General features: G+C 38.2%; 1 protein-coding gene across 6 annotated transcripts in view; it reads left to right on the top strand.

Moving 5' to 3' along the window:
* Window positions 1–8526: 8526 nt before the first annotated feature.
* The window catches only part of LOC134793375 (uncharacterized protein ZK1073.1), a 67549-nt gene continuing 56848 nt past the window's right edge, over window positions 8527–19227 (top strand). For 4 of the 6 annotated variants that reach the window (XM_063764939.1, XM_063764940.1, XM_063764941.1 and 1 more), the window contains exon 1: window positions 13670–13891. In XM_063764939.1, coding sequence (XP_063621009.1) covers window positions 13685–13891 — 207 coding nt within the window. In that variant the 5' untranslated portion in view covers window positions 13670–13684. Of the gene's footprint in view, window positions 8652–13669; window positions 13892–19227 lie in introns of those variants that run through there. The other 2 variants (XM_063764943.1, XM_063764942.1) reach the window with 2 other exon arrangements.

Here is a 19227-nt window from a genome sequence, read left to right as displayed (position 1 = left end):
AAAAAGAATGACTTTTAACATAAAAAAAGAAATTTAAGTAAGTACTTATTGATTGTGAGCCGCATTGATTTCAGGAGCTTACTTCGTTTAGAACCTAATATTATGTCACCTGTCTACATTTCTCACCAATTAAACATACCTATGTACCGTAAGGAAATAGGTATTAACATGAACGTCATGCATGAACCACGAAAGCACGAAGTAAATGTAAACGGCATAAATTATGTTAGTTCCTAAATTATGACTAATTTATAAATCAGCGTAGTCCATTGTTTAGAATGTGGTCCCGGCAAGGTGAAAAGTTTATACGCCGCGGCTAGTTTATGCGTTATTTTATTATTCTAACGCCCACGAAATCTATAAAAATTCGGATAACAATGAAATTTTTAACGTGGATATTTTTTTCATTTTCAGATATTGCGTCAAATTTTCGTAGACATATATTTTTTTTCGCATTCAACTAAATGATTTAATCGGTATTTTTAGGACTCCGTAGTCAGTTTAACATAGTTTCGCCATGTCCGCCTGTCTGTCCGTCCGCTCCGTATTTGTTCGCGTTACAAAGCAAAAAAAAATGTTATCTATGATATAGGGATTGGATAATTGGATATACCTAATGTGGTCCGATTGGTAGGACCACGTGGCCAGAGGGGATTTATTTTGTATTTTTTTAAAAGTACATATTTGCCATCAAACTGCTCCATATCTTTCCACAGCACATAATATTTATAAACAAACAACTGATTCGTCGCAATGATTAAAGCATCAATTGTTCATTGCGCCAGTAATTGTAGTAATTAGTTATATGTAGTTCCCGCGGGATCGAAGCGGTTCTTAGGCCGCTCGAACACGATACTTCCTTGTTTATTCAATGAGACGCGCAAAGATACCAGTAGATGGCGCTGCCATAATTGAGGTTGCTGCAAGTTATAACTGTTATAAGCAGTGGGGAGACACTCCTGACTTCGGCACAACCTCAGTTCCGTTCGACTCAGCATTGCTCCGAGCAATTATTAGGGTTGGCACCACTTGACGTCCATTTGCGTGCAAGACCACAGATAAGATAATGACTTTAATTTTGACAACCCTAAATAGCCGAAAGGGATAGTGCCATACATTAGAAAGGGATAGCATAATTCGTCCCTGAATCGCTGTCAAACTTCGGTTTTGTAGGAAGTGTCCTTTCTGTACGGTAGTAGGTACTATTATTTATTCTGTGTTATAAGCCTGATATGTAAGCTGACAAGGGTGGTATATTCCACTTATCCGATTTCTTTGTCCGATGTGTATTGCGTCTCACATTTTGCTTTAATGAGAGAGTGAGACGCACTGACATTGGGCAAAGAAATTGGACTGGTGGAATACCACCCCATACAACCATTTCCAGTCGCCGTTACGACGCGGTGTTGACACATCTTGTGTCGACACCGTCTGTTTCGGTCACAATTCCAGTCGCAGAGTCGTCGCCGTGTCGACACAGTTACCAGAAATGGGGAAGGGTCGACACATGACACAAAGTGACATAAAGTGTGGTCGCCGTGTGCACACATTGTTTCGGGTTTGCGACTACCTTATGCCAAAATCATTCATTCATTCGTTCATTTTGTTCCTGTCAAATGGAAACTGTCAGATGGAAAAAATACTTAAATAAAAATAAGTGACATTAATACGCCATCTCTAAAACGGATTACAAGACGTAATTATATATTGTTTGCATTTATATTACAATAGGACTTAAATTATTATGGGGAATTAAACTGCTCGAGTGATTTGATAAACTAAGTGTAATATAATCAACGCGCCACCACATTGTTTTAGTTTAGCCGGAAATGAAATTGTTTACTTCTCAGTGCCTGTGTTCATAACTATATTATTTGAAGCATTTTTAGTACTTCGATGCGTATACTATACTTAAATAACAGAAATAACGCTTTACATACTACGAAACTTGTTAATTATGATGTATAAATATGGTTTAAGGCTGAGAAATATTGCAGTCACAAAGTAGTTGCAATGTTTCGACTTTGTGTCGACTCTGTGTTGACACATGACACGCGCTGTCAAAAGTAATAACAAAGTTACTGGTATGTTACTGGATTTGCAAAATGGCTCCTTGTGTTGATTTGTTTTCAGATATTCTCAAAGTGTAAAAATGCCGTGGTCAGAGATGGGCATTAATCGATTAACTGTTTATTCGACTAATTAATGGAATAAAAAAAGTTAATTCTCAAATTTTAATCGCGATTAGTTTAGTCGACCTAACATAGATTGAAATTAAATTAATCTGAATATTAATCGAATAAATTATCGATTAAATCTCGATTGAAAGTTGACAGGGGGCCATTTTTGTACGTAAAAATAATAGAAATGTCTTGCATGCAGATGGTAGCAAAACACTTTGTCATAAAAGTCGAGATGGGTGTCGATATATAGGTTTTAGGGAGTGCCGATTTCGAAAATAATGACCATTTTGGAATCCGAAATGGCGGCCATGCACTGTGTCATAAAAGTCGTCATGTGTGTCGTTTTATACGTTTTAGGGGGCCCCAATTTTGAAAATGATGACCATTTTGGAATCCAAAATGGCGGCCATGCACTATGCCATAAAAGTCGTCATGGGTGTCGTTTTATAGGTTTTAGGGGGCGCAGATTTCGAAAATGATGACCATTTTGGATTCCAAGATGGCGACCATGCACTATGTCATAAAAGTCGTCATGGATGTCGTTTTATAGGTTTTAGGGGGCCCCGATTTAGAAAATGATGACCATTTTGAAATCCAAAATGGCGGCCATGCACTATGTCATAAAAGTCGTCATGGGTGTCGTTTTATAGGTTTTGGGGGGCGCAGATTTAGAAAATGATAACCATTTTGGATTCCAAAATGGCGGCCATGCACTATGTCATAAAAGTCGTCATGGGTGTCGTTTTATAGGTTTTAGGGGGCGCAGATTTCGAAAATGATGACCATTTTGGATTCCAAGATGGCGGCCATGCACTATGTCATAAAAGTCGTCATATATGTCGTTTTATAGGTTTTAGGGGGCCCCGCTTTCGAAAATGATGACCATTTTGGAATCCAAAATGGCGGCCATGCACTATGTCATAAAAGTCGTCATGGGTGTCGTTTTATAGGTTTTGGGGGGCGCAGATTTCGAAAATGATAACATTTTCAATTTAAAAATGGCGGCAATGCACTATGTCATAAAAGTCGTCATGGATATCGTTTTATAGGTTTTAGGGGGCGCAGATTTCGAAAATGATGACTATTTTGGATTCCAAGATGGCGGCCATGCACTATGTCATAAAAGTCGTCATGGATGTCGTTTTATAGGTTTAGGGGGCGCAGATTTCGAAAATGATAACATTTTCAATTTCAAAATGGCGGCAATGCACTATGTCATAAAAGTCGTCATGGATATCGTTTTATAGGTTTTAGGGGGCGCAGATTTCGAAAATGATGACTATTTTGGATTCCACTTTTATGACAAAATACGTAGCCGCCATCTTGGATTATAAAATGATCATCGTTTTCGAATTCTGCACAAAACCTATAAATCGACATCCGTGACGACGCAAGTTATCTTTATTTTCAGATCTAACAAATTGCTACAGAATACAAAGGACAAAAAAGAAGCGAGGAGGTAATGAAACAAGCAAAAATACAGATGATTCCTCGACGCAATTGGGTGATTCTTAAATTGTGTCCAGATTTTTTTTGTCATAAAAGTTTTTATTTTTCACATATTACTCTCACAAGTTCCGTGACATTTCGACCTTGTAATTTTTTAAGTAAATATTTTTGTTTATCTATGAGGATCTCACTAGAATAGTATAATCAAGGTATGTTTATATTTGATGAATGAAATAGTAACGCAAAAAATATATATATTTGTGTCTTATATTCCTGCCGAAGACTTTTATTTTACCTTTTCCTTCTACACAAGTTTGGCCAAGTAATAAGAATTTAGGGCTCTCAATTTTATTTTGACTTCTACAACAGTAAAGCTATGAGGCCATGTTTGGTATCGTTTTCGTATAAATTCGCAGTACCAAATTTAGTTAAGGTATCACATTGACACCATTCCGAAGTAGAAACATATAAACTTATTAAAATACTTTCTTTTAAACTCCTCTTCACGCTTAAACTGCTGAACAGTTTTAATTTAAATTTGGTACACATATATTTTGAGTCCCGAGACAGGATATAATAAGTTATCTCAAAAATCATCCTTTAAAGGTGTGAAATGAGGTGTAGGGGGGAATTCAGAATTGACTTCTTGAAGTTAATACTGTTTAAGTTTAGGTTTGAAGTCATGTTTTTTCATCATTTTTAACTAAATCAAAGATGTAGACCATCCCAAATTTCATATAAATCGGTTCAGCGGTTATTGATTTCCCGTACAAATTTCCACGCCACTTTTCACACCTTCAAAAGATGATTTTGGTTATAAGATCTATCCTATGTCCTCTTCTGGGACGCAAACTATTTCTATACCAAATTTCAACGAAATCGGTTCAGCGGTTAAGCGTCAAGAAGAGTTTCAAAAGAACCGGCCAAGTGCGAGTCGGACTCGCGTATTAAGGGTTCCGTACATTAAGTCCGACTCGCGCTTGACTGCACATTTCTAATAGGTTTTCCTGTCATCTATAGGTAAAGAACTATTTTGTGTATTCAGACGGACATACATACAGACGCACGAGTGATCCTATAAGGGTTCCGTTTTTACCTTTTGAGGTACGGACCCCTAAAAAGATTTTTTTTTATTTTGCGGAATGGTGTCAATGTGATACCTTAAATGGATTCAGCACCCCAGATTTATACGAAAACGATACCAAACACGGCCTAGCACCTTCACTGATATATATAGATATATCAAAATAAAATTGAGAGCCCTAAATAAACTTTCAAGAGCGGATATCTCAAAAACTATTCAACATATCGAAAAAATTGACTGAATAAACTTGTAACAAATTAAATTAACTTTCATTTTGTATAAGTGGCCATTTCGCTGAGATGCATAGTTTCCGAGATATAATCGAAAAACCGGAAAATGGGACCTTCAAAGCCCCCTCTCTCCCCCCCGCTCAAGGGCTACGGCCGGGGACTTTTGATATGTTCACCTACTAACTTGTCAAACCGAGTTACGGAGTCAAAAATTGTGTTCCGAGCATTTCCCTCTACAACTGTTGGAGCATTCGTTGCTTGACCTAAGTAGCTTAGTGCATTTCTTTAAAAACTTTTCTGTAAAAGGTTGACGGGTGTTGGGTGTTTATATGGTTTCGGTCGATTATTATCATTTGCATTGCCCATGATGAGTTGATGACTTACTAGAATTACGAGCACACGAGACACTAATAGTAGTTTGACAAACCTTGGTTTTCAAGAGGTATTTTATATTGACATTTGCTGTCACAAATTAGCTGTCAGATTTAGTCGCAAACCGCACGCAAAGTGCACACAAATGTGTCGACACCTTGTTACGGAAAAGTGTAGACACGGCGACGACACTTTGTTTCGAAACAATTCTAGACACATTGTGTGGACTCTGTTACGACACATCTGACATTTAGTTACCACTTTGTGATTCTGCGACTGGAATGGTTATATGGGACCCTTTATAGGGCATGCATTTATTCGTGTGTTGAACACGGGTATTTGTAGTCTATGGTAAGACCTAAAGTAAAGACATCATTTATTTTTCAAGCCGAAATAGGGGCATAACCAATTGGCCATTTTATAAATTCATTGGTAGTAACTACATCTTGTGTTCATGCAATTTTGCAGCTTACATTTCACGAGACTCGTGTGCCCCGGCTGATTCTGCAGTTACCCTAACAATAAATTTTTTTTACCTACAGGATGTTTAATATTATCTTTATTAATTTTGTTTTTTGTATTAAAGAATTGTTACTTGTCAGAATATTTTGGTGAGCTATGAATTAAATGGCTTTTAATATTTATTAACATTTCTACATACATAGTTCAGATTTTCATTATATACTACGTCTCAGTTAATAAAAACCGCCATAATATATCTACTTATCTGTAAGTCGCTGTCTGTAGTGTAGCGGGTGTCTATGTAGATAGACTTAGCTTTTATATTATTTTGGAAAGAATGCAATTTATTTTTTATAATAAGCAAGAAGTTAACGAAATTATTCCATGTGTAAATTTCGCAGTTTCAGAATCTTTCCTACTGCCGTCGGATCAGTTCTTAGGTAGACAGATTTTTGGAATTTATCCCAAACTTATCCCAATGTGGTGACATTATTATCGTACGGTACACATGTAAGTATTTTCATAAACCCAGTAATATTAAACAATGACGGTGTCAACTGCAAGGAGAAAAGCATAAATTTGTGACTGAAATACCAACACGAGAATAATCCTCATAATCACCCAAAGTTATGTGAATGTTACCCATTATATCTTATGTATTATTTCGATAACATTGTATACCTTTTGTATTCAAGCCAAGTCTTCCACAAATCGCAAATTAAAACAAAAAAATACAAAAAATGGATTTCGTTACGAGGCATAGATCAAATATAGGAGTTAAGTTTCACTTGCAAATATTACGATTTGATTAGCTTAACTTAACAGTAGCCCTCACGCTATACTCTGTATCTTTAGGTATTTAAATAAAAGATGAATAAAAGTAAACAAAATCTACTCTCAAATGGCTCCTTAAGCTAGATGAAATTGAAAACATTATATGATCAAATAATGTAGGTTAAAGTCAGGTCGTTCAGTGACTGATACTGATCCAGGCGGTTTTGTATTTGGTCGGTTAACCAATATGTTAAAACTACCCGAAAATGTACAAATGTTGTTTACTTTTTTAAATACCTAAAGATACAGAATAGGTCAAGCCTGTGTCGCGTGTCGTGAGCAAGGCCTGTTCACTTCCTAAGAAAGTTATGTCCCCAAATAATTGCCATGTATGCGCCTGAAGCTTCTATGTGTGCTTTGGCCTCCTAGAAAAAGTTGCCAGTAATCAAATAAAAACATTTTTCTACAGCAACATTGCTCCCAACTAAGATTTAAATTTTCACGATTTTTTTACATTATTAATCATAAAACGGGACTTAAAACAGTTAAAACTTAACTACAAGCGATTAAGTTTTATAATGAATATTTGCTTCCAACTGTCTTTATCAATGTTCATAAAATATATGGAGGGTAGGTACGTCTACCCACCATAATAAAAAAAAATATTTGTCAATGACTCTGTCCAACTGCTGTGGTTAAAGTTCATAACGAAAATTTTAGTTATTAAATCTTTAAATAATAAATACAACGTAGCGGTACTACCACTTAAGACTCTGTAAGTCTGTACCTACATGGATTACAGCAATGCACATAGAAAATGTGCTAAATGCGGAGCAACGGCTGTTGAAGATACATATTTGAGTGAAATTCATAGCTTTAGTGGGTTCAGAAGGAACCGCGTCATAACGCATCTGGAAAGCGTATTAATTAACCGTGAAGAAATGTATGAATACAAGTTGGAAATCTGTGTAAAATGCCGTGTGTAAAGTGTAGTGTATCTGTGTGTGTAAAGTGTAATAGGTAGGCATGCCTAAAGTTATTTGTATTGTACTGAAAACTTTGTGAATGCGCTTTATTAATGTCTATTTTTTTATTAAGTTGTCAGGGTTTAATTTTCAGTGTATATTTCTATATGTAAAACATTTTTTTAATAAATAAAATAATACAATGTTATAAAACTTATAAACATAAATATGCCTTTTATTTAAATTAATTGATAATACCACAAACAAGGGGTAATATTTGCATCTTTCATATATTTCGTGATATGAAAATAACAAATATGTTTATCAACAGAATTACTACCTACCAATACCCGCCAGGCTAAACCGGTTGTCAACTTTAGTTCCATTGGTACACAACGACGGCGCCACTAGTATAAACGTATAAACGGTTGGGGACATTTTTTTGTATGGAGTTACCGTTCTTCTCCTAGTGAGTATTATATTCTTTGGTCGTGAGGACTCTAGGAAATACGGAGATTCATCAATAAGATGACGCGAAAAATATAGATAAAAATTAAAATAGTAGTTTACAAATATAAATAAGCTAATCTAAATTAAATCTTCTTTTTCAAACACATTCCACTCGAAAAAATGTCAACAACGTATTTTTAAACATCGAACTATTTCATTTCATAACGACCTGTATAAACACTACTCGAATCAACACAGCTCAAGCGAAAAACGACTTTATGTGATTTCCGTAAGGTCGTTAATATACTACAGGCAATTAAATATTGTATTGCCCTCTATGATATCGACAGCAGAAGGGCCTACCGCGAACACCGTAGTTCATCATAAATTGCGGGCATTTTTCTCTTTCACCCCAATTAAAACGTAATTAGAGTGACAGGGAAAGATGACCGCAATTTAGCGTACTTCGGCGTTCGCGGCAGGCCCTGAGTGTTTTGCCTTATATGACGGGTACCTTCAAATGTCTTCAATGTCCGAACTCGGTGCTTATCGGTCAAGTTTCGTGCTATCTTTTTTTAAATTAACAATATTAAATTAGTGAGAAAGGTGTAGTTCAGTGAGTGAGATGTATTTGTGTAGTATATCGGACTTTTTTAGACGCCGGCATATTTCTATCGAACGGGTGAGTTTATTTTTTATTGATTTAACAGATATATTTTCTTGTGAGCAATTAGAATAATAATTTGACGTCTGTACTCGTAAAATCTCAATTAGATATGGCATGGTAAGAAAATACAAGACGAACGAGTGATTATTTTAACCAAAACCGTACGTCTCGACCCCCTTGAGCGATCGTGGATCCCGATTATTCCCGATCATGGATCCTGGGATCCCGAGGGAGCCTTAGTAAGAAGTTGACAGAAAAAAACTTCACTAAACAGTTTTAAAAGGGGCAATGTTGTGCTAATGAACTATTGATACGCGAGCAAGCGAAAGCGTAACGAGTGGTTCGAACAGTAGAATCTTGAGCGTTGCGAGACTTGCGAGGGTACAAAGCACGAGAACACAAAAATTTTAATAGAACCGATTTTGAAATGCGAGGAGAATGACAGCCGTACAAAAAAAAATGCCAAACCTGAAACGGACACGCTTCATTCGCGCTTTACGCTCGAAGAAAGAAGAAATACGAAACTAATAAGTTTATGGCAAAAATTTAATTTTTTGGCAAAAATTTCATTTTTTGGCAAAAATTTAATTTTTGGTACAAGCTTTTATCGCTTACTGTACTTTTCTTACGACAGACAACTAATACTCATCGAGACAATTCTAAAAACCCCTAACACAATTAGGTTGCGTTGTTTCATCACAAAGTTCCTATGGCCACCTCCTGTCTCCATCATCAGATCAGTTCGACAGTACCATATTATTGTATTGTCATCAGAACTACATACAGCTGCCAATTTTCATGACGCTACGATCCTTGGAAGATGGTTAAATTAGTTACCTTAGATTCCATTACATACAGGTCGACCTAATAAAAGCTTGTTAAAAACACCAGCCATTGTGTCTATTTTGTGAGGGTAATGATACACTTTGACAGGTATCGTTCGAAAACTGTATATAACTTATGCTTGTCTGCCGTCAGCCCATTACATATAACGACCGCGAAATATTAATATCGTCCTAACCTGTCTCGCTAAATAATAGCGCGAGAGTTCTAGTAAATAAGTGAATTAATTTAATTTCAGTAGGTACCATTTCGTACATTGTCACAATGATAATAGTTATGAGGTCCCTAGAAACTTTCATGTTGATTGTCACTCTAATTAATTCGATTTTATAATCTTCACTTGTTTTGACATTTGGGTCCATCTTTATTTTGTTGTAGAATATTTTTTTCGTTACATTACGATAAAATTTGGCGAATAACTAGAGTGCCCTATTCAAAAATCTTCCTCTGAGTAGTTTGAGTAACGAAGACGTAATGACTGAAATAATTATTTACGATACAAGTGCGGAAAAGAGGAAATTCGAAACGAGTGGCGATAAATTAAAACACGACCGAAGGGAGTGTTTTTAAATCGACACGAGTTGCGAATTACCTATTCGCACGTGTATCGTACAACGTTTTACAGTACATACTATGGCCCTTTAAACTTTTAGCATCGCACGAAAAATTCTATTTTACGCACTAGTGCGGGAAAATAGGACCATATGTACTGTAAATTACTTTTTTTGGGACAAGCCCGGAATGAGTAGATCTTCAAAACAGCCAAATTTTATACAAATCTAACGTAATAAACCGGCCAGGTGCGAGTCAGACTCGCCCACCGAGGGTTCCGAACAAATTTAACTATGACGATATTAGGTACTTGCCAAATTTCATAGTTCTAGGTCAACGGAAAGTACCCTAGCAATCTTGGTTCCCTTGAGAGTGTCGAAATGTACGTTTTTTGCGGCATAAACAGCCGTACTTAACTTTTTTTTTACCTACGTTAACTTAGAATTGTGATTTTTTCACAGCTTCAAGGAACCGTAGACTTGAGTAAGTATATGGTTTCAATTTCAACTTGATACCTCCACGCGTTCCCGAGATAAAGGGTCTTGACATACAGACAGACGGACGGACAACAGTGATCCTATAAGGGTTCCTTTTGAGGTACGGAACCCTAAAAATTTATTTGTTCCCAAAGTATTCTTCAAATTCCTTCTAATTAAAAATCCGTAGACGTTCTAATCTGGAGACCGGCTCCCGCGACACGTTCCTATTTTAAATGTCAGATAGATAATTGCACAAGCGTTGGCGACGATTCAAATACACTTTCATTCTACCACTTTACATCGCGCTCCGATCGCGCGTTACTTCACGTCGTCGCGCGATTTTTTTCTCGTGAAACTCAATTAAAGCGTAAGGCTTATGTGACGTCTATAGACGTTGTGCACACTGAAAGGGTTAGGCTTATGTGACGTCTATAAACGTTGTGCACACTGAAAGGGTTATGTTCGCGCGTTTTGGCGTAGCGGCGTTACTTTTTTATTCAACGCCGGAACTCGGCTCGAATCGCGCGTTTCGCTAAATTATAATCAAGCGTTTTCCGTTGCATTTCATTTTTAGGGTAACTTACGCGCGTGTCCGCAGCGTAAACGTTGCGTGGTTAGTGTTTGTGGACTTAGTGATGTTTCTAGTGTAGTGTAGGTCTAAGGAAAATGGAAAGAAAAAGGTGATTGAAGGTTTAAAATGAACTTTTATTAAGCTTCGTGCTTTAGTGATGGTTCATACAGAGATTCTGTCTTTAATATTCAGATTTGATACATGATTGAAGTAGAGATCAATTCATAATTTAAGTTAAACATTTAGGTTTCAGTGTAAATGGTCTCTACAAGAAAATTTAAAATTAATTGAAAATTTAAATTGGTTGATTATTGTCACTGAAAGCCTACCTACTTAATTTGGTTACCTACTGTGAGTAGCGACTGACTCTAGAGTCTAGGGTCACTTGTTAAACAGAACACGAAACCTAAGAAAGCTTTGTGTAGGCCTATTTTCAAACCCAAACGGTTGATAATCTAAGCCCCCGTGGCTACAGGGCTGAATCTCAGTCTGTGTATTACATAAAATGTACTTAAAATACCGGTCCTATTGAATAAAATTGGAATAAAATAAAACATATGAAGTTCAATGTGATTTTATGCTTTGCTATTCGCCTTTATTACTATATTTTCCTACCTTTCATTAATAATATGTTTTTTAACCTCTACAAGGGATTAAGGTGTCAGAAATAATGCAAAATTGAACCCTATCAAATTGAAACAAAGTTCAAAATCATACGGGAAATATATTTCCTCTGTCTTATAAAGGCTTGTGCTTACCCCCCCTAGTCATAAAACTTTACGGGCCTGATTTAGTTAAATTATGTTTTATCCCTTTCTTACAAATACGTAAGTCTAAATGACAGATAAGGACAAACGATTATTAGCTAATTGAGGTTTGTAACGCGTTTATGAATAGGCAAGGGGGTTAATATTTATTCCCTTTTTTCCCAAATCCCACGTTGGCCAAAGTTGATCATCCTTTTTTTTATACTGATTGACATCTGTAGATAAAAAAATATTCATTAAAATTAATTAACAACAACAATATCTAAATGTATCTGACAAACGAATAACAACTTCATTAATTGTTTGCTTCATTAACTTTTCGTGTTTACAAAATATACAAATGAATGTTGGAGCCAAGCATGATGTCAACAAAGATTATAGCCCGCCTGATTGTTAGCTGTTACCGTAATCTATGGACGCTTGCAACTCCAATAGCGAGACAGGCGTGTATTCGACAATTTTTGGGTTTTAAATTGTTGCTCTGTTACATCCTTGCTAAAGTCCTTCTTCTTCCTCGCGTTATCCCGGCATTTTGCCACTTTTGTCACTTTCTATACCATATCCCATGGTGTTAAAAAGTGACAGTTATTTTATCACGTGGATAAAGATGAATAAAGCCATCCATACGCCGGCAGATCCAAAAATAAATGGATTATTATTGTATGGGACTATGACACAATTAACCGTATAATAACAAACAAGCATGTTGTTTAGAAGCGTAAGCAATTGTGAGTAATTTACGATACGGCTGTCTAGCGTCCATCTGTTTCAAATGAATAATAATCATTTCTCTTCTGACATTTTTCCTGCTGCAAATGATCCCATCTGCTGACCGAAAAGTTTTTAAGTGTGTCCAAGCTTAAGTCTAAATCGTCTTCTTTTTTTTTATTAGCCTATGTGTGTGTCCCACTGCTAGGCAAAGGCCTCCCCTCTTCCTTTCCAATCCTCCCTGTGCTGAGCAAGATCCCGCCATCCCGCTGGAATTCATCCAGGTCGTCCCGCCATCTCTTTCTCGGTCTGCCTCTGCCTCGACTACCCTGGGGATGCCAGCTAGTGGCTATTTTGGCCCATCTGTCATCATGCATCCGGCAGACATGTCAAGCCCAGTCCCGCTTTAGCCTGGCGGTCTTCACCCCAACATCGACGATTCGGGTTTTGGAGCGAAGCTCTGTGTTCCTCATCCTGTCGGATCTTCGGACACCCAGGATACTTCGCTCCTTATTTAATCGTCTTCTTATTTAACGATAATCTAAGCGAAGCTACACTAAGTGCCAAGGCTCGAGAGAGTGCCTACAATTACTCCAAGCTAAACTAAGTGCCAAAATGTTCCGATACTGCTTGTTCATGCTCTGACTTACTTGAAGTGATTAATTTGTCGGTATTAATTAAGGTCGCTTTCGAATTGAGTCTTTATGTCAGTACATAATTGAATACCAGCAAAAAAATTCTACTTTTGCCAAAATGTCACTTTTGATGCCAGCTTTTGTGTAACTAAATAATTGTGTTGTAAACTAAGCTTATACAGGTATTAGGTACTTCACTCACGTTCCTTTGGTAGCTATAGCTACCAGCCCTTACTGTAATGATATAAAGGTCACTGAAATGTGAGTAAATACAGAATTACTTAATTAAACTAATAAAAACTATCTACTTTTGTCAAAACCGCCTTAATGGATGTCAACTTTTATGTAACTAAATAACTATCAATATTTCACGCTTACTCTACCTATACTCTCCAATCTTGACCTAAGTAACACATGAACTAAGCTAAAGCAAGTGCCGCTCAAAGTGCCGCATAAGCTAACCAAAGTGCCGCTAACCTAACAAAAGTGCCAAATGTTTCGACCAACGCTGATTCGCGGCGTGAGCGCCGACTTACCTGACGTGTCCGGTTACGGTCTCGGCAGGAGTCGCCGAGCCTCCCTCTCGGCCGAGCAGCGCCGAAAGCTGTCCATGATCCGGACGGCCAGCATCCCGAGCCCGCTGACGCCTGTGAGTCACATTTACCATTTGGTACCCTGCCCGAGAAAATGCTGTTCACAGGTATAGATTTCCTTTCATTTTGTTAACTTACCTTAGGGTGTGTACTAATTTATGTGTGCCATGCCCCTTAGGGTGGTATTCCACCTGTTCAATTTCTTTGTCCAATGTGTATTTTGTCTCACATTTTGCTTAATGAGAGAGTGAAACGCAATGACATTGGACAAATGGAATACCACCCTTAGGTCCATTTTTAGCCAGATATCTGTCCGCTGACAGAACTGCGCCTAATTTTCACCATACATTGGCAGACTTGTCCATCAGACATACCTATCTGCGTCATCTGTACGGACCCATCTGTATATCCCAAGCTTGTTTCGTTAGAAAAATTATTAGAAAGTGAGACGAATCATTGTTTTTCTGATCTAAAGTGTTGTTTATTGACCAATTGTCACCCGTGTTTGTGCTGCGGTCTCAGACTAAACATTTTACCGATTCGCAATACATTGTGTTGCGGAGTTAGAAATAGTCGGCTCGACTATTTCAGGGGCTATTAACAAAGCTTTGAAATTATTGGTCATAGTGGTAGATTCTGACTTTAAACATTAGTTGAAATTTTGATATTGTTATGACACGACGTTGACACGACTCGCAGTGCATCTGGCGCGCAACAATGAAAGATGCCTAATGATATGAAGTGAATAACTCGGCGTCAAAAGTTGGATCTACTTTTTATGAGTTATGATACTAGAGTTAGACCAAGAAAAGTCTGCAGCGATTTTGATATCCCATGCAGTGCAAGTGTTACTTATACGTCATAATTTCATCCTTTTCTGCAGGCAGCGGCCCATCTCCCTACACTACACTACATAATCGATGTGCAAAGTTCGCGGAAAGTTTCCAAAAAGTTGGAAAGGTTCTCGGAGAGTTTCCAAAAAGTTGGAAAGGTTCTCGGAAAGTTTCCAAAAAGTTGTAAATGTTCTCGGAAAGTTTCCAAAAAGTTGGAAAGGTTCTCGGAAAGTTTCCAAAAAGTTGGTAAGGTTCTCGGATATTTCAGGATCTTTTTACAAGAAATGAAACAATCTTTCATTTTGGAATTGATAAAATTCGATCCCCGAAAATATGAAAAGTTTCTAAAGTTTTTCACGTGGATTTCGCATATTTGGAAACTTCCCGATGGAACATCCTACACGTTTGAACTTCTGTTCACCAAGAGCCGGACGTCTTTAACTTGTTATTTTTCAGTCTGTACAGTCGCCATCAGATATATCGGAGCGGCCAAGGTGCTCACAAATATCGGAACACGCCTCTATTGTCAGGGCGTTAGAGCGCGTGTTCAGATATTGTGAACACCTTGGCCGCTCCGATATATCTGATGGCGACTGTACGTCCTAAAAGCGTTTGATATGTCAAACATTGTCTCACGGCCAACCAAAGATCCGTCTATTGTTTACCGCTGAGGTCGGCGCACGCGTCACTCGCTAAATCTGTACAATCGAGACAGACTGACACTGTATAAATAAACCTTATTACAATGGACTAAGGTACACTAATGGTCAATGGTGGTACATTGAAAATATCGAGTTATCGGCGCAACGTTGTATTGTTACAGTTTTTGATGCTTGTGCTGCTTTGACGTGCGTCAATAGTACATTGTGCATTGTGCAACATGGGGCGTAAGTTGAATATTGCAAACGAGAGTAAGTTAAATCGCGACGGCTTGCCGGAGCGATTTATAGACTCGAGTTTGCAATATTATTACGCCCCGAGTTACACACAATGTTTTTCATCACACTTGCAATACAAAAATTAAGTATAAAGACAAAAAACTGTTAATTATGGCACTAGAAACTTCATAACTCCCTAGGGAGAACGCTTTTTCTATAACTCCCGCTAAACCAGCGTGCAATTCCACATTTACTGAGCGAGTGCATGTGATAAAAACCTATTTACCTACAGCTTGGCAAAAAAGAGTAGAAATTAAAAAGTGGCAACACTGTAGTGTCGTCCTTTTCAAATCAATATATATAAGAGAACGGGACGACACTACAGTGTTGCCACTTTTTAATTTCTACTCTTTTTTGCCAGGCTGTACTATTAGCTATCTATTAGTAAAGGACGTTTTTTACTAGTAGTAAAGGACGAATTTAGTAATTGCCTATACAGGGTGAACTCTTGTTATATCTGACCATACTCTGAGAGACTAGACCCTACTCATAGTGTTGTTTTGCTGCCGGTGAGTAAGGTTACCTTACCATCAGTTTGTCACTGACATAAACGCCGTCGAGAACGTAATTTACTTTCTATACATCTCGCTCGCACTCGCATATTAGTGCAAACGGGATGTATAGAAAGTAAATTACGTTCTCGACGGCGTTTATGTCAGTGACAAACTGATGGTAACCGTACTGATCTCAACGTGGGTGCGGAGTGTTAGGGTCGGCAACGCGCATACTGTAACACTTCTGGAGTTGCAGGCGTCCATAGCATAAAATAATCGACGTAGTATAAAAAAAAACCGGGCAAGTGCGAGTCGGACTCGCGCACGAAGGGTTCCGTACCATAATGCAAAAAAAAAAACGAAAAAAAAAGCAAAAAAAAAACGGTCACCCATCCAAGTACTGACCACTCCCGACGTTGCTTAACTTTGGTCAAAAATCACGTTTGTTGTATGGGAGCCCCATTTAAATCTTTATTTTATTCTGTTTTTAGTATTTGTTATAGCGGCAACAGAAATACATCATCTGTGAAAATTTCAACTGTCTAGCTATCACGGTTCGTGAGATACAGCCTGGTGACAGACAGAGGGACGGACGGACGGACGGACGGACGGACGGACGGACGGACGGACAGCGAAGTCTTTGTAATAGGGTCCCGTTTTACCCTTTGGGTACGGAACCCTAAAAAGGTGAATATGATGGAAAAAAGTCGTTTGATCTTTTGATTGGCGTGGGGGTTTATTAAATTTTAATTAAATAATTTATAGTTTCAGCACTCAAAAGCTGATAGACTTATATTTCCTACGCTTGAAATAAAAATAAGCTTTGTTTTTCATCCACACCCAACAATATTGCATCTAACGACTTTCCAAAACCTTCGTTTAAAAATCAAACCAATAATACAATGTTTTAATTTCAGAATAGTACGATACAAGTGCGACTTTAAATCCGGGGGTCGCTGGTTCGAACCCCGGCTCGTACCAATGAGTTTTTCGGAACTTATGTACGAAATGTCATTTGATATTTGCCAGTCGCTTTTCGGTGAAGGAAAACATCGTGAGGAAACCGGAAAAATCCCAATAAGGCCTAGTTTCCCCTCTGGGTTGGAAGGTCAGATGGCAGTCGCTTTCGTAAAAACTAGTGCCTACGTGAAATCATGGGATGAGTTGTCAAGCGGACCCCAGGCTCCCATGAGCCGTGGCAAAATGCCGGGATAACGCGAGGAAGAAGAGACATTACGATACAAGTGCGAAAAAAGGAAATTCGCAACGAGTGGCCGATACATGTTTTAAATCGACACGAGTTGCGAATTACCTATTCGCATGTATCGTACAACGTTTTACAGTACATCCTGTACATCCCTTTAAACTTTTGACAAACGCACGAAAAGTGCTATTTTACGCCCTAGTGCGGGAAAATAGGACCTATGTACTGTAAAAATTCTTTAGTTGTTCAAAACACTACCTTGTTACAAACGCATTAAAATGCAATATTCCTTAGTCTGAATTTTTGTGTAAATTTTCACGAAACTATGATTTTTCTGCCACCGTGTTACGGTAGTAAAAATATGAAGTTTACGATAATGGGCCGCACTCGCCACAAACAGCTCGTTAAATGTGTGACGGGTTGCATATGGACCGGGGTTCCGTATATTACAGGGTGGCTAAAAAATAACTGCATTCCCGTTGCCAGGGAGGTTTTGGGATTATACTTATTCCTCCTTGCGTCGTAATCCTCAGTATTGAGGGTCGTGACCTCCCTTTTGAATCACCTTCTCTCTCACGATCTCTCTCCATCTGGTTCTGTCCTTGGCGGTGTGGAGAGCCATGTGGACTGTGGAGTCAAGAGCAGTGCGGATTTGGTCGGACAAACGTATTGGACTGCGTCCACGTCCAGGCCTTTTCTCATCCACTTTGCCGGTCACAAAAAGCTTTTAGAGGCTGCCACCGTCTTTCCTTGCTATATGTCCGAAGTATTCAAGGACTCTGCGTAGACATTCGCATGACAGCCGCGACGAGACCTTGAATTCTCGCAGTATGGTGACGTTAGTCCGAAATGCTGTCCAGGGGATACGGAGCATCTTTCTCCAGCACCACATCTCGAAAGCGTCAATGCGTTTGTGGTAAGCAGCTTTCAACGTCCACGTCTCAGCGCCATACGTAAAGATTAAGAAGACTAGAGTCCGTACCAGTTTGGTTTTAGTTTTTACGGAAATGCTCCGACCTTTCCAGATATTTCCTAGCTGAGACATGGCATACTTATTACTATAGGACCAATCCCGATATCACGAAAAAACATTTGGCTGTGTCATACATTTTGGCTGGTTCATTTTCTATGGGAGGGTAAATTTTTTTCATCATCAAATGAAATGTGGAACGTGGTGTTATGTAGTATATTACTGCGTTTCAACTTTGAGTTGCAGTGTGAGTACCATACCAGGCTATATTTGGAAAAGTATTCTAAGGTGGCAGAATACTTTAGGTTTGTTTCATCCGCTACTATTAATGCTCAATGTACTCCCCTCTCCTTCTCTGTTAAATTTTATCACTTTCTAAGAAACAAATGCTAAAGAGACAAGAATAATTTGTCTCTGAAGACGTTCCAGACGGAATATTATATCAGGCGGAACTCTAAATCACCTGGTGCGTGGGAGTTCGAATAATGTCCGGCCAGCGGCGTGGGTACAGCGGTATTATATTTTATACCTCGTTAATTTTTTACATTTTACGTTCAAATTATATATACCTAGTATACCTACTAAATTTTATTACAATATTTAGGTGTACCTACGCAACTCAGCTATTCAGCTACACTGAGCTGTTTTGCTTCCTTCACTTATCTTTATAATATTATCATTATTATGTACCTATCATCGATTTAGGATCAGGGATGTTGCGAAGTCGGTACAGGAACGTCTTAGCGGCGGCGTAAGTGCTAGGTAATTTCGTCATTACCTATAACCAAACTATAACGAAATCGTCTAGATCGGCGGTCGGCAACCTGCGGCCCGCGGGCCGCATGCGGCTCGTGAAACTGTGACTTGCGGCCTGCGAGCCTCTCTGACTATGTAATATTGAGAGACGACAATGTCTGATAAAGTCATAAATATTAACAAAGTGCGGCCAGCGTCAACTTACTCATCGTTAACTACGCTACTAAAACTACGCAAAAAAAGGTTGC

This window comes from Cydia splendana, chromosome 9 (assembly GCF_910591565.1).
Source record: "Cydia splendana chromosome 9, ilCydSple1.2, whole genome shotgun sequence".
NCBI classification, from domain to species: Eukaryota; Metazoa; Arthropoda; class Insecta; order Lepidoptera; family Tortricidae; genus Cydia; species Cydia splendana.
This window is presented reverse-complemented; position numbering and strand designations above follow the sequence as displayed.